Raw genomic sequence first — 15,870 nt, 5'->3', positions numbered from 1 at the left:
TGCTGTTAGGTTTATCAATCTTTTAAATTTATTTTTTGGGTCTTCCCCTAGTCTTAAGAGTTCTGTAACATGATTTTTTTTTTAATGCCTTTCGAAGGAGATCCAAGAGCTTAAGAACTGGTTTACTATTGCTTTTGCTAGGTCCTGTGAAAAAGGGCAAAGAGCAAAATACGGAGCGCAGCTTTTTTCTCAGAATGAAGTGTACACTGACTAGCAGGGGAAGAACAGTGAATATAAAGTCTGCTACATGGAAGGTAACTAATGCAAAGGAATATTTACGTAGTTTGGCAGCTTCCTCTTCAGATGTCATAACACTATTTCAACATTTTTACTTCATGTAACGAGCTTGAATTTCAGTAAGTACTTAACTAATTTTATGTTTGTGCTTCAATATGCTGAATTTTAATGCTGAATACATCATGGAGGTAACTGAAACAATGTTTTAAAATTAGTTTTTCAAAACTGTTTTAATGAATTCTCTGTTTTAAATTAGAGGTAATTTACTTACTAGAAATTGTAATTACTAAATATGTTTGCATAAAGCCTTCTCCTCTGAGAAAAAAATATATCCTTGACTCCACTTATGCTGATACCTGATTTCTTTTGATTTGATACTGTAAATGTGACAGTTGAGGTCTCTCTGAAGGACTTCGATACTATTCTTTCTGAAGCTGCTGGCTATCCCTTTTGTAACAGTTGGAACAAAAAGAGCCCAGCCTGATAACTTTCTGCAGTGAATGCATTTTCTCCTCTGGACAAAAAGTAACCTTTTACTGTATCGATACTGATATTATGGCTCACAATTCTCTTTGATACAGAATAACGAAATTTAAATTATAAACCAACTTCTTTCTTCTTTGCTGCTGTCTGCAAACAATTTCTACTTCAGAATGGTTTAAAAAAAAACAAACAACAAAACAAAACTACAAAATGCAAACCTTCTTGTCTCTTGAAGAATATATTTGATCTCTAACACCACTTCTGCAGAAGATCTAAAATGGAGGTTGCTACTATTACCATCTTTTGCTGAGGCAATTGCTTATCAGTGTTGTCAGTAACGTAGCTTTCAAAGAACAGTTCACAGAAATGCAGAAATGTCTAGCATTGCTTCAGCCAGTGCCCGAGAGGAAAGCGTTGGCAGCCTGTGTACTCATCACAGTCTGTGTAGTGTAAGGAGGAGAACTGCTGCTCTCCTTTAGCCATCCATCTGAAAGCACTGCTGCCTTTCTGTTGTTGCTATCACATCAAGGGGTGGGGAGGGGAAGGACTTCGCTCTGGGTGTGTAATGGAAATAGGGTTGTGTTGTCTGACAAACAAGAACCTAGTCTCTTTTAAAAATATAATTTTCCCATAGGTACTCCACTGCACTGGACACATTCGTGTATACGACACATGTGGTAATCAAACTCACTGTGGCTACAAAAAGCCTCCCATGACGTGTCTGGTGTTGATCTGTGAACCTATTCCTCATCCATCAAACATTGAGGTCCCCTTGGACAGTAAAACGTTCCTCAGTCGTCACAGTCTTGATATGAAATTTTCCTATTGTGATGAAAGGTAATATATATTTTGTACTTTAAAAAAAAAATTCATTTGAAGGATTTGCAGGGCTGGTACATGTTGGATAATGTTGGCCTTATGCATTTACATAGTCTTGCTCGTTAACTTGATTCATCTGTGCAGTGGAATCATTGGTGGAATACTTCGGCTTTTACTAACTGATCAGGATGTCTTATTTAAAAGCCAGATTTTTTAAATCTAAGGAGGGTGTGGGGTTATTACTTTGGAATAAATCCTTTGCCTGCAGTTAACTGCTTGTTCAAACTGGTCTTTAGTGTAGTGGCAGCAATGAAATTGCAATGAGAAGATTCTTCTCGACACTGAAAAAACAGGAAGGATATTAGGTTTTTCAAAGATGGTGGTGCATTTTGGTGACTGAAAAGAGTGTGTAACGTTTGTCAGATGCGTTTTATTGCTACCACTTCCCCCCTCCCTTCTTCAGGAGATCAGTGTCTGCTTTCTTCAGCCAAAAAAAAAGTTCAGCTGAACTTTTTTTGACTGAACCCCAAAGTTCAGCTGTACTTCTAATGCAATACATCTGCTGTTGGAAATGAGATTTTGTGTTCTGGTGCAAATCATGGATGTAGTCAAATACATAAGACTGCTTTTACTATCCTCTGGAAGCTTAGCTTGACAATTTTGAAAAACAGAAGTGAAGGAAATCATTGGCCTGAGGTTTTTGTTGTTTGGTGGTTTGTTTTTTTTCTTGTTTTTTTTACTGGGTATTGTTTGTTATTCCATTTCCTTTTCTTTATAAGAAAAATGAACTTCTAATTAGTTGGTGCAGTTAGGTGCAGAGAGATGTTAGTGCAGGTTATTTTCTGTCCTCTGCAGTAACTACCTTTCTAGGACTGATGGTGTCACATAAAAGGTACTTATTTGGTCACATTCTGCGTGTAGAAGCAGCAAAATAAATGCGTTCTCCTGGTTAGCACTGCCCTCTAGGGGCTGAAGAAAATACTGCTTTCTTTAAAAGCTGGCAGTGGTTGAATGGGAAGAATAAATCTGATTCCTAATTTCTCTTGCAGGTTTAAAACTGTTGAAGCATGTCTTTGTTATTTTATTAAATTCTCATACTTGTGTAAGCTGGACATTCTAGTCCATAGGGCAAAAAAAAAGTCTAGAAAGCAGGGATTTACTTAATCCTGTCCACCACAGGAGACATGATTTATAAATATTCAGTAAGAAGGAAACTCCTATGCCTGCTGAAATTTCTCTTTTAAAGAAGCATAAAAAATAGCAATTTATTTCACAACAAAAATTCCCAGTAAACCAGAATTGCTGCTAATGTGTATAGAAGTGACTTTTAGGATTTTTCTAGATGTGTAAGCATCCAAATGCTCTAGTATTTGTGCTAGTTAATGCCTGCTTTTACTTAGCAACTTTCCCCCTTGTTTTAAAGAATTACAGAGTTGATGGGGTATGAGCCAGAGGAACTCTTGGGTCGCTCAATCTACGAGTACTATCATGCGTTGGATTCTGATCATCTCACCAAAACACACCATGACAGTAAGTGAAAAGATGTATTTAAAGCCCTCCAGCTACAAGAGATGAGATACAGCACTGAGGGAAAGCAGCAAAAGAACAAGGACTTCTTTTTAATTGCAGATCTGAATCTGCAGTGAATGCTTATCTTAAATGGTTTTGGTTTTTTCTGCCTGTAATTAAAGTTGGTGTCCTTTCTCCTTTTAGTGTTCACGAAAGGGCAGGTGACAACAGGACAGTACAGAATGCTTGCTAAACAAGGTGGCTATGTCTGGGTTGAAACTCAAGCAACTGTTATATACAACACTAAGAATTCTCAGCCACAGTGCATAGTGTGTGTAAACTATGTGTTGAGGTAAGTTGAATGGACATCGCTATTCTTTTGTCATAATTTCTACTGAAGATAAAGTCAGATTCTGATGGCACTATATCTTTTTTTTTGACTTGCTGAGAATGCGATCCCTGGTTGAACATGTTATGATGTTACTATTTCCTACCAATGAAATTTTGCTGTCAGTCCCAGGGTTAGGAATTGTATTTGAAAACAAAACACTTTTTTGATCTAGTGATGTCAGTAGGAAGATCTCTCTATAGGCAAGTGACTGTAGGCCCAGCCTATTCTGTGCTATTGCTGTGGGAGCATTTGAGAATTTGTGAGTTCTAGACAACTCTAATCTTTGTCTGCAGTCTGGAGCAGTTAATTTCACTAAGAACTTTTAGTCATGGAGTCAGAGCAGCAGTAATGGTGTCTTTCTTAATCCCATTTATCTTTTTCTTCCTTAGAATTCCTCTTTCAATTAAAGCTTCAACTGAAGGCAGACATGTTGACTGGTTTTTTTGCAATTGTATAATAGTCCTGAATTAGTTTTCAAAATTTTAGTGAATGGACCAGTATCAATCTATCAACATATTGCACGTCCATTTAAAATAAAGAAAAGAGTTTTAGGAAATATCTAACTTTTTTTTCCCTATTTTCTCAATGCTTTCAGAAAAGCATGTTTATTTTTGTTAACTTTTTCTGATGGCACCGTGATTAGTGCTTGCATTGTCTATTACATTTGAGGAAAGAATGAGTAAGGAAAAAAAAGGAATTCTTAAAGCTCCAATCCTGGTAATTTTGTGGTGTGGTGCGTGTGGTATTTTTGGGTTTGTGGGGTGTTTGTTGTTGTTGATGGGCTTTTTTTTCAACTTACAAAACTGGTAAGCCTAAATTTATTCCTTTTAGCTGTTGTTTAACAGTCATCTTCCTCTCTGTCTGACAGTGGAATTGTTCAGAAGGACTTGATTTTTTCCCTTGGACAAACTGAGTGTATGCTGAAACCAGTGGAGTCTCCTGATATGAAAATGACCAAAATATTCAGCAAAGATGACCTGGATGATACCAATAGCTTATTTGAAAAACTTAAACAGGAACCAGATGCTTTAACTGTGCTGGCCCCAGCTGCTGGAGACACAATTATCTCTCTAGATTTCAGCAGTAATGGTGGGTGTGCGTTTAAACTGGAGAGCATGCCAATTAATATAAAGTTAGTATTTTACAGTAAATTTTGAAAAATAACATCCCAGTATCACTTGCCTAGTGGTATTTCAGCCGCTGTTTAAATTTAATGAGGTCCATAGACACACACAGTATTGTTACTTAGGTTGATGGTTTCTTTTAATTTTTATAGAGTCTGATGAACAACAATGTGATGAAGTTCCTTTGTATAACGATGTAATGCTCCCCTCATCCAGTGAGAAATTGCAGAATATAAATATGGCAATGTCCCCACTACCTGCCTCTGAAACTACAAAACCACTTCGTAGTAATGCTGATCCTGCACTCAATAGAGAAGTTGTATCAAAGCTGGAGCCAAGCACAGAGCCACTCGAACTTTCTTTTACCATGCCTCAGGTGCAAGAGCAACCAACCAGCCCTTCTGATGCAAGTACCAGCCAAAGTTCACCTGAGGTTAGTTATGTAATTTGGATATGCTGTCATTAAAATGTATGTGCTGTTGGGGCTTGTGGAGCAAATCTGGTTAAGGATGCAGCCAAGACAGGAATTGAAAATTACTTCTGTGTTGTGACTTAAGCTCATGCTATGATCTGAGAAAAAAAGATAAATTTTCATACTGAGAATTAACTTTTCATTAAAGTGAGTCTTGCAAACACATGCAATACCACCTGATCGAAATACGAAGAGCTTGGGATTGGTCCTTCTCAAAAAGAATGGTTCACAGACAACTTCTCTATACAGAAAATTAGTTACAATAAATTACTGTAGAGGCTACTTCCAGGTTCCAACTAATCATGCGCTTCCCAAGTGGGGTAAATTTGAATGTATACCGATAAATGTAGGTGGTTTTGTTCCTGTTTTTAATTTTGTGCAACTATAGCTTGGAATTAGTTTTTACATGAGAACGTTTTTTCAGTGAATCTGTAGATACAGTGCAAAATGATTCAATGACAGAAACTTAAAACTGCACTTAAAATGTTTTCACAGCCCAGTAGTCCCAACGACTACTGCTTTGATGTGGATAATGATATGGCTAATGAATTCAAACTGGAATTAGTGGAGAAACTCTTTGCTATAGATACAGAAGCAAAAAATCCATTCTCTACTCAGGTAATGTACATTAACTTAAAATTCTGTATCATCTTAATATGTATTCTTAATGTGGTTCTCTTTCTCTTGGAATGTTTTCAGAAACTTTTTTTATGTAATATTTTTATTAAAATAAATTGCAAAAAAACGTTGTAAGGATTTGGTAAAAGGAAGAGCCTTAATGAAGCCATGAGGTCATAGCTGAGATGTTCTTACATATTTGTAATTTTTACCTCTTGTCTTTTTCAGGAAACTGATTTAGATTTGGAGATGTTGGCTCCTTACATCCCAATGGATGATGACTTCCAGCTGCGATCCTTTGATCAGCTATCTCCACTGGAAAGTAGTTCTTCTGGCTCTCAAAATGCAGCCACCATTACCATATTTCAGCAGACTCAGACACCATCAAGTAGTGCTGATGAAATAAAACCAGCGACAGAACGTGTGGATGACGTGAAGACGCTAATTGTTCCTTCGTCTCCTGTCCACATAATCAATGAAACGAGTAGTGCCCCACCGTCCCCCTACGGTGGAAACAGGAGTCGAACTGCATCTCCAATCAGAGCAGGAAAAGGAACATTGGATCAGACAGAAAAATCTTGTCCAGGATCGCCCAGTTTGCTAACAGTCACTCTGAATAAAAGGTATTTTAAAAGTGAAGCTTAAGCCCTAGTATCTCTGCAAGAAATTAGACATTATACACCTTTAAATACTGCCAACTGTTGTATGTTGTCTTCAGCATTCTGCTTCAAATTAGAAATTGATACATTTAAATTTGGACATTTCAAACAAGTTTGGTGGGTTTTTTTATAGTAACCTTCCCTAAAGGTAACTTCGCAGTAGCTTTTACAGAAATATCTTATGTAATAGGCAGCTACTATATGCAAACTGTGTTCATAATTTTGTATCTGACATGCAGTCTTTATAAAAGAATGCAGTAGGCAATTTACAAGTAGTTTTACCCGCACAGTATTTCTGGTGCTTTTCTTGTCCACTTCGTTATGAGGTAAGAGGCAACTGCAGTCTGTGTGCAACATTTATTGCTTTTAAAATGAGCTGTATTTCATAATGATGGACTGTGGCATATGTAGTAAATATTTATCATGATAGAAAACTCTACAAAGTCAAGCATCAGACTTTTGATATATAGAAGACTTATCTGTATATAGAAATATTCAAAATAGACTTTTCCTCACCCTTCCCTCCCTTCTTTCTGTTGAAAGTGAATTGCTGAACTTTTATGCCTTTTTTCCCCTGCAAAGACTTTAAAATTTTTTGTTATAACTCATTCTGAGCTTCACAGCAAGATTAAAAGCTAACATTTGCTATGCTCATAGACAATGATGGTTGAAATGAGTCAATTATGAAAGAAAAGTAGTATAGTTCATAAATTCAGTTCTGTGATATTGTATGTAAGTGTCCACAGAAGAAGAATGGCTTGAGGATAGTAGAAACGTCTTAACAGCCTGAATCAATTTTTCTTAGATCTACTGCAATGGATGAAGAACTAAATCCAAAGATGCTAGCTTTGCATAATGCTCAGAGAAAACGAAAAATGGAACATGATGGTTCACTTTTTCAGGCAGTTGGAATTGTGAGTTTTGTTTTACCATTTTAAAATATTCACTTTTAACCTTGCAATTTCTGAAACAAGGCATCAGTGCAGACTCCTGAGTTTAGCTGTTGGTATGCAGTGGAATCTTGGGATCAGAGATAATAGTTTGATAGTGAAATTCCCACATATATGCAGATACTCCTATTTTAGTTCTCTTTTACTGTCAGATGTTTCAAAAGTGCCCTCTATACCCAGCACATTTCTTGATGAGGTAGAAGATACTCTTTTGTGAACATATATGTTCTTCAGTAGAATATGCACAAATGTAAGACATCACATTTAAATTTATAATTGCCATATTTATTTCACTTCTTAATTTAAACTCAATTTCCATATCTGTCAATAATGGAGATGGTGTTCTTATGCTTCTTTCTATGGTTTCATTTTTCCATCAAGTCTGAGATTCCTTTATTTGATCAAATAACAAGACCATCTGAACTATAAGGGAATAGAACTCCTGTAACCCAGCAAATGTATATTGCTACCACTTTAATGCTCAGTGTCTCTAGTATTAGTGTGTTTGATTGCGACTAGCTCATCATCATCTGTCCTAGCTATTCAAAAGAAACTTTTTAGGTAGTCTTACATTTGTGTCACTTAATTGGGGCTATCCAGCTTATTATTTTCTGCAAGGGTATTTTGTCTCCATAATCTTTGTATCTTACTGGCAGTTCTCGGTATTTTGAAATCTTGAGCTTTGCCATTACATACTATTACCTCTCTTCTTGCCTTTATTGCAAGTTCCCACTTCTCTTAAGTTTTGCACAGTTAGTTCTTAGTCCCTCTACTACAATGTAGCCTTTGAGATTCTTTGTTTTTCTAGTGGTCCATCTTCTAGGTGTAGTCATACATCATGTCTTACAGTGCAGGATTATTTTTCTTCTGAACTATGAATTATTCCTGTATTAGCATTCTGGTTTGGGCATGAGACAAATCACTGTATGCTGTCTTTATCATTGCTCTCCTCTAGAAGAGCTGAGAAAGCTTTCATATGTCCATTTTTTTTCTGTGAGGCAAGCAGACTTTATTTAAAAAAAAAAATCATACTTATGCCATTGTTTTCATTTGCAAAATGCTTTGCACTTTCATGCATGTTGTTCTGTTGCTTCCAGTAGCCCTGTAAGAACTCACAGCTCTGCAAGAAATTTTATTGCCTTCCATTGCCTTTTTTTTTCATGTGATGATGCTACAGCTGTCATATAGCGTTGCTGATAAAATACTCAAAATAGCATGGGATGTCCTTAAATACACAGAACACAAGCAATTCTGTATTAACTGCTGTAATAGTGTTCAGGCTTCTGTGCTTAGTGCCTTTTTAATGCTTATAGGTTCAAACTTCATCCTTTGCTAAACCTTTTTCTTTTTTCTGCATCTGACATAAGTGTTATAAATATTTTGATGGTTTCTGCACAGTCAGAAGCTGAATTTTCCATGTAGCTGGGTCTTAGCGATGTTATTTCAAGCAAATGCTTTTGTTGTTCGGCTTCTTTCTCCACAATTGATTTCTGAGAGGATGAACTAGGCCTTGCACATGCACAGAAGAAAAATTGTTAAATCCAAGCTTGTAATACATGGTATTCTGGGATTGTGCAAAAACTTGTCACAACTCCTTAGCTGTAAGGAAGTGGGACTTAACTTTGCCAAGAGTGAAAATAAGTGAAGATCAAAGTAAAATACTACTTCAGTTTTCTAGAAAATAGGAGAATTAGACAAGGGCAAAGTGTGTTATAGTAAGATTATGAAATAATGATCCAAATCATTACATTGAAAAAGGATACGAGCTATGCCTTTCTTAATATGAAGGGCTGTATTGCATTCACAGTAAAAAAAAAATAAACCAGCAGCAATGTAGGTGACTGACCTTACTATGAAATGCAGCTTTGAAGTCTGAGTTGTTTAACTGTAACTTCTATTATACAACTGTCCTTTTGACTTGCATGGATGTTTTATAACCTGAAAACATACATTCTTTACTATTTTAAGTGTTCAGGATAACAGCAGTGTTCTGAAGTACCTTTTCCTCTTTTTGCAGCAATCAGTACTACTAACAAGACAAAACTTTGCAGATTCAACTACTTTTGCTAGCAAACTATACTAAGATGGTGTTTTTTGCTTCCATCCCATCTGTTTTAGCGGCAGCTTCTTCTTACTTATCCTAATTATATGGAGCCCTTAAAAGCTTTCTAATCTCTGTGTCTTCTATGCTGCTGTCAATATGCTAAGGAGCCATATCTGCGATAGAATGGCCTAGGACTGCATTCCCTGCAAGACTTGGGTCAGATGGCTTGGTGGCAATAACTGGAGTGCAAGCAGAATTTACATCTTAAATTTAGATAGAATTGACCTACTGAGGTTCCTGAATCTCCTGTCTACACTATTAATTACAGTGCAGAAAACTATTAGAGACTTCAGTGAAAACCTGATACTTACTCACACAAGAACAGTGGTAATTAAATGGGTGTGTATGTGTACATGTACATCCTAATCTTGAGCATGGTAACTGATGATAACCAACATTCAGTAATTGTTTTCTGTAAGGGAAGCAAGGTCTTGAAATCTGATTCAGTTTTCCTTTAAATAATTTTCAAGGCCAGTGTACTTGGAAATATATTTCTCCCCAAGTTCTGAATGAAGTCCACTTTAAATTGTAACAATGCCTACATTAGTAATTAGTGACAGGAACTGTTAGTTTGGAAGAGGGATGTGGAGAGCTAGAAAGATACAGTATTCAATAAGGAAGATTTATTTTATTTCCTTCTAGGGTTCTTTATTCCAGCAGACAGGTGACCGTGGAGGAAATGCATCACTTGCTTGGAAACGTGTAAAAGGATGCAAAACAAATGGTCACAATGGCGTGGAGCAAAAGACAATCATTCTACTATCAACTGGTTGGTATCCTCTTTTAATATATTGGGGGGGGCGGGGGGGGCTGTGTGAAAGAGCTGAATGACAAAACCTATCCAAACTTACCTCCTTTATGAACAATTTTGGAGGAAAGGTTATGCATGGTGAATAAAGTGCACTTTTTCTCCTTCCCCTCCCTCTTTAGACATAGCAAGTAAACTTCTAGGGCAGTCGATGGATGAAAGTGGACTACCCCAACTCACGAGTTACGATTGCGAAGTAAATGCTCCCATACAAGGCAACAGAAACCTGCTACAGGGTGAAGAACTGCTCAGAGCTCTGGATCAAGTTAACTGAGCTTTCACAATACTTGTTCCTTTTTTGGACACTGGTGAATCATCACCTAAAGCAGTCTATTTATATTTTCTATATCTGATTTTAGAAGCCTGGCTACAGTACTGCACTAATTCAGTTAGTTCAGTTTTGATCCCCTTTCTACTTATTTTGACAGTCTTTTTAATATGTTCTTTATGTAACAATAACTCAAACTATAGCGCATTTTTATAATTCTTTGGTACATACACTTTTAAGTCCATTACATTTAAAACACACTTGCAATAGCAGCTTTGAAATATGCACCTGATTTTAAAAAAATATTTATTTTTTGGCTGGGGAGTTGGTCACCAAAACTTAACATTAGTAAAATGTCAACACAGGAAAAACTGGCAATACTTCCATCCTGCTCTTCATAGGTAGTTGGAAGACTTGTGCTCTCTTACTCTTTATGTTCAAATAGGTTTTTTATTTTAATAGTTTTTATAAGAAACAACAATGCTTTGCAGCAGTGCATTGTAGCCACAATCGCACAATATATTTTCTTAAAAAATACCAGCAGTTCCTCATGCAATATATTCTGCATTTATAAAAACTAGTTTTTAAGAAGAATCTTCTTTTGTTTGCCTATGAAATGATGTTTAAACCTGGATTATGTCATTATTTTAGTCACGTTGTAATATAAATTGTTCTTAAATGCTGTCTTATGCTTTTGACTTAAATGAGTGTGGTTAGTCAAAGGAAAGGCTTTATCTGGAAAGGGCTAGCAGCATTTTATTTGGATACGTTCTCAATTTAGAGAGAGTTTGATGTTCTTAAAGTAGTCACTTTGCCAGCTTAAAAAAAAAAAAAAATTCCCTGCCTGTAGTTGTGGAAGTTAATGCTAATATTGTGTATGATCTTAAATCTAAATGTTCAGCTTACCCTGTGTGGTATAGGTGATATTTCAAGCAGATCGTAAAACATCTTGCATTGTTAGCAGATTTTATCTAGTACATCACTGAGTTGCTCAATATTTTGATGTTTTGGTTTTATGCACCTTGTTGCGATTAACATCCATATGTTTTCATGTAGATTTCAGTAACTTGAATATATTTAGAAGCCTTTTTATTTAGAAATATATAGTTGTCACAAACATCTTATTTTCCTATATGTACTGTACAAAAACCTTCATTCACTCATTCTTTTGCTCATTGTGGTTGGATCTAACACTAACTGTATTGTTTTCTTACATCAATAAACTATATGTGGACCAGGCCCCCTTGGGGAGTGTGTTATCTGAGAGAAACGAGATAATTTATATTTTTGTTAGTGGTTATTGTTCATCCGTGTTCCCTTTTTAACTTAGAGTTGATTGGAAATCACTGCTTCCTTATTTTGATTGTAACATGTCCACGTTAATTATTTGAGCCTATTCAGTACTGAAGTCTCCTAGACAGTGTTGTACTACCACTCGCCAAAGATGTTAAACTTTTAAATCTGTTACCACACCAGTTAGCAAACTTTAAAGTGAGGAGACAGTGTATTTGTGTTACTTTAGAGTGGAAAGATTCTTACAAACAGCTTAAAGGCTTGTCTCTGGAAGCTTTATCAAGGTAACACTGGAAAGCAGGAAAAAGTAAAATTCACAGGCGTGATCAAGTAAAGATGGATTTTTATCACAAAACCGCATGATTAAAAATTAAGCTGGTACTTGATGATAAAGCTTGTTCTACATTCTTCTGCTGCTGACTCAGTAACTTTGACTAGGTGACTTTCCTCATTTTGCTGCCATAACACATGATGCTACTGATACAACTTTGTAATGTATAAATATGGTCAAGATATTCTGTGCATTCTTCAAACTATTTGAAAAAAAAACCCAAACCTCTCCATGTAAGAAATCAAATGTGGACTGTCATAAGAATTATTTTGGTTTTATTTTGGAAACTTTGGTTTCATTGGACTCTTTTGAGTCTTTTGAAATCAATATAATGGTACATAAGCTTAACTTGTTTTCTAAAATTACTGTTACTATTTCACTGAAACAAGCACTTTTTGAACTGACACAACTGTATTAAACTAAATGGATATATTCGCTACCAACTGAAAAAAAAAGATAAAGCACTGGTAGCAGAAGATGGTTGCATACTACTTAAAGTTTGAGTAGAAGTTGCACAGAGAAAAAGGGAAAGCACATAGCTGCACTAAGTTAGAGTTGAAGCTTTGTGCAGAGAATTTTGAGTATATTCACCTGCTACTGATATTAAAGATTTCTAATGCAGTCTTTAAGTGTACAAAACTTATAAAGCTCTCTAGATAAAAGCAGCAGAGCTACTGCATACCTGCTGTATGAACGGCATTCTTTCCGTGGCATCTTTCTTGTGGCAGCAGTTAAGAGGTTTAATAGTGAAGTTGCTAAAGGCTTAGGTAAAGTACCAGCTGTTAGGGGCATCCCTTATGCTTAGCTCTGCATGGATTGACATGATGCTTCTGTGAGATAGCAAGAAGACTTGCAGACTTGTGAAAAGTACAAGTGGGTTCTGCTTTTCTTACTGCCCTGGCAAGCTTTGAGCTGGCCTGGTGGGTTATCCCTTTCTATTTCCCAAGAGAAACATCATACCATCCTGCTTGATGTTGTTCTGCCACTCTCTTGAACTTATTTTGGAGGAGCCTGACCTGTTTGGATCTGTCAGTTCCTCTTCAGTGTACTTCAAGAGGGCAGTAAATTTTCACAAAGGAAAAATCCATGTTAAAAAGGAAAACTTCAGTGACCCATGTTATTTATGATTATGAGCCTGCTGGAATCATCTCTGGTCTTTAATGACAGTAGCTGTGGATTTAAATGAGCCATGTTTCATCTAAGAATCTTCCTGATTCTCACATTTTTTTTTAATTATACACAATAATAAGGCATAGCATTTTGTTTACTGTCCTGGTAAAAGTGACCTAAACAAGCAATTAATGGAATGAACTGCAGTAGCTGTATTGGTTTACTCTAGGAAAAAAAAATCAAATTAAAAAAACCCACTAAACCTCCAAGAGACACTGAAGAAATCATGGAAAAGTAACAGTAATAGCTCTGGCCTTGTAAGATGTAAGTTTGCAAAATCTAGAAGTACACGTTTTAGCTGCTATTTTTTGTGTGTTCTTTTGTTTTGTTTTTTCTGCTTAGAGTCCTGATTCTAAACCTACTTTGGAGGACAATCTTGTAGAATACAGTACTTTAGAAATGTTTTCTTGGTGATTTTGAATAATTTCTGTGCTGACTTGCTACCTTTTAAAATGTTGAGGCACTACATTAGAGCTTTTATTCTTCCCAAGTAGTAAAGAAGAAACTGTAGGTAGATATAGTGTTTCCTTCTGCATATGAAACGTGCTATATTATGTGGAAACGATAAACTGAAGAGAGTAACCAAGTTAGCTTCCAGAAGGTTACCATGACTACAGCAGTAGTCAAGCCATGCCTTCTTCATGACATAGCACAATTATTATTTTTACATATAGATTCTAACTAATGTTTTTATCAACAATAGTGATGGCTTTGTTAAAAAAGGTAAAGGAATTTTTAAACTAGTATTTATGATGACATCATTCATTCCTTTACTTGAAAGTAGTTATAATTAACTACAGCTGAACCTCCCAAGAAGTTGCTGAAGTCTGCTGTCCAGTAACTTGATCTCAGGTGTAATATACCAACTAAACCACAGTAGGCTGAAGTCCAAAGTACACCCTTCTAGCATACCTTCCTCCTATGCAGTGAGATAGGCTTGGACTACATTGATCTTTGAAAACCTTTGGGTGAAACGGAAACAATTTACTATTAAAGTTTCCTGTGTGTCTGTGTACACACATTAAACTCTCCCTCAGTAATTATTGAATTAAAGAACTACACGTTAAGGCCAGAAAGAACAATTAAAACCTTGCAATTAAAACACTGGTGACAATTTAAAGACTTCAAAGCTTATTTTGGATGAATTGATCAGCTCTGCTTCCAATGAAATACAACTGTAGGATCAGTAATTTTTCATTATTTAAAAAGCTGTTTGATTAAACAGCTGAACAATGGTAGCCAAAGGCAGAAAAGTGGGCTGCTTCACCAGTATCTGTTGGCAAGCTTTCTCCTCTGTTACGCTGCTGAACAAACCGTTTCCTTTGATGAACAGTGCTATGGAAGCTGGGAGTCGTGAGTACCTGACCACTGTCAGCCGGGCTGGACATACCCGAGGTCAACCCTCTGTTCCCGTCCTTGCTGATTAGCTGCTACTGAACAGAACACACATCTCACTCAAATGTCACTGCACTTACGCACATTATTCATACGGTAATTGTCCAGCACGAAAATAAACATTTCACAGGCCAGGAGTACTTTGTAGGATACCATTTTCATAGGAATTCACGTGAGTTGGGTATCCAGCTTTCATTAAAAATACCATTAGCAATTAGGCACTTGACTCCCTGGAAAGCTCCATTCTGGAGAACTGTGATTTTTTTTGATCCAAATTCTAGAAATGAGTTATCATTTTCCTTCTGCTTCCCTGTTTACCTTGAGCAAGACTTGCCAAGTTACCAAAAAGTTAAAGAGTTTGCTACTGGATTTATACAGTATGGTAGATTTTGTGAATAATAGCAGTATTCTCTCATTAAGAAGTGGTATATTTTAATGGATTTCTTTTTTGGAACCAAGTACAACGTATTGCAATTGATATTTCTCTTGAAACATTTTGACATACTTGTGACTGTATTTCTTTTTGATTGTGTAACAGTATAAAATTCAATAAAAGAGAGGGTTTGTTTCTAATTCATGACATCTGTGATCTTTCTGTTCATCCATTACCCCTGTTCTAAAAGATGGAGATGGCAAAACCACTTTAAAAAAAAAGTGAACTAAATAACTAAGTTCACTTAGTTATGCAGTGTAACTAAAACTCCTTGCAAGTTTGAAGTCTCACTTACCTATTGCTGAAGTCAGAAACTAAGCATGCACGTGGTCTATTTTCCAAAAGGATTTATAAATTCTGTCTTGCCCTTACAGCTGAATCCTGTTCACCTTGGACACAACAGTCATCCCACCTGAATTAAGTAGACTACATGCATGAACAAAAGAGGTTAAGCATGCAATTTAATAAGATGGATGTAAGGGACTGTGTAGGTTTTCCCGTAGGAAGTAGAGACCAACAGATACGGAGCTGGAGAGACAGCGAATGTTTATGAAACCTCTTTGAGTAATCATATCAAGAATGCCCTCAGTAACAAAACAGAAATTAGTCTGAATGCAAGATGACATCTTGAGGCGATTTCAGTTGCTTTCAGTACAAGCAAGTAACTTGACAAAAACCTGTGACTCTTGCTGTCTTGTTAAATCAATCCTGCTTCCTATTGCACAGATGAAAAATCTTTTGCAATGTTTTTGCTTGGTTGGGAAGTCTGAAAGCAAAAGGCATGTGCAAGTGCTGTCACAGTAGAG

The 15,870-nt window shown here is 36.3% G+C and overlaps 1 protein-coding gene across 2 annotated transcripts in view; it reads left to right on the top strand.

The window, feature by feature from the left end:
• Positions 1 to 15,198, top strand: part of HIF1A (hypoxia inducible factor 1 subunit alpha) — a 34,876-nt gene extending 19,678 nt beyond the window's left edge. For both annotated transcript variants that reach the window (XM_049828992.1, XM_049828993.1), the window contains exons 5-15: positions 142 to 254; positions 1,355 to 1,557; positions 2,963 to 3,069; positions 3,253 to 3,400; positions 4,308 to 4,528; positions 4,716 to 4,996; positions 5,531 to 5,653; positions 5,882 to 6,276; positions 7,118 to 7,226; positions 10,009 to 10,135; positions 10,297 to 15,198. In XM_049828992.1, coding sequence (XP_049684949.1) covers positions 142 to 254; positions 1,355 to 1,557; positions 2,963 to 3,069; positions 3,253 to 3,400; positions 4,308 to 4,528; positions 4,716 to 4,996; positions 5,531 to 5,653; positions 5,882 to 6,276; positions 7,118 to 7,226; positions 10,009 to 10,135; positions 10,297 to 10,448 — 1,979 coding nt within the window. In that variant the 3' untranslated portion in view covers positions 10,449 to 15,198. The remainder of the gene's footprint in view (positions 1 to 141; positions 255 to 1,354; positions 1,558 to 2,962; positions 3,070 to 3,252; positions 3,401 to 4,307; positions 4,529 to 4,715; positions 4,997 to 5,530; positions 5,654 to 5,881; positions 6,277 to 7,117; positions 7,227 to 10,008; positions 10,136 to 10,296) is intronic.
• The last annotated feature ends 672 nt before the right edge of the window (positions 15,199 to 15,870 follow it).

The sequence above is a fragment of the Accipiter gentilis genome, chromosome 25 (assembly GCF_929443795.1).
Source record: "Accipiter gentilis chromosome 25, bAccGen1.1, whole genome shotgun sequence".
Taxonomy (NCBI): Eukaryota; Metazoa; Chordata; class Aves; order Accipitriformes; family Accipitridae; genus Astur; species Astur gentilis.
The sequence above is the reverse complement of the archived record's forward strand: the minus strand, read 5'-3'. Positions and strand labels throughout refer to the sequence as shown.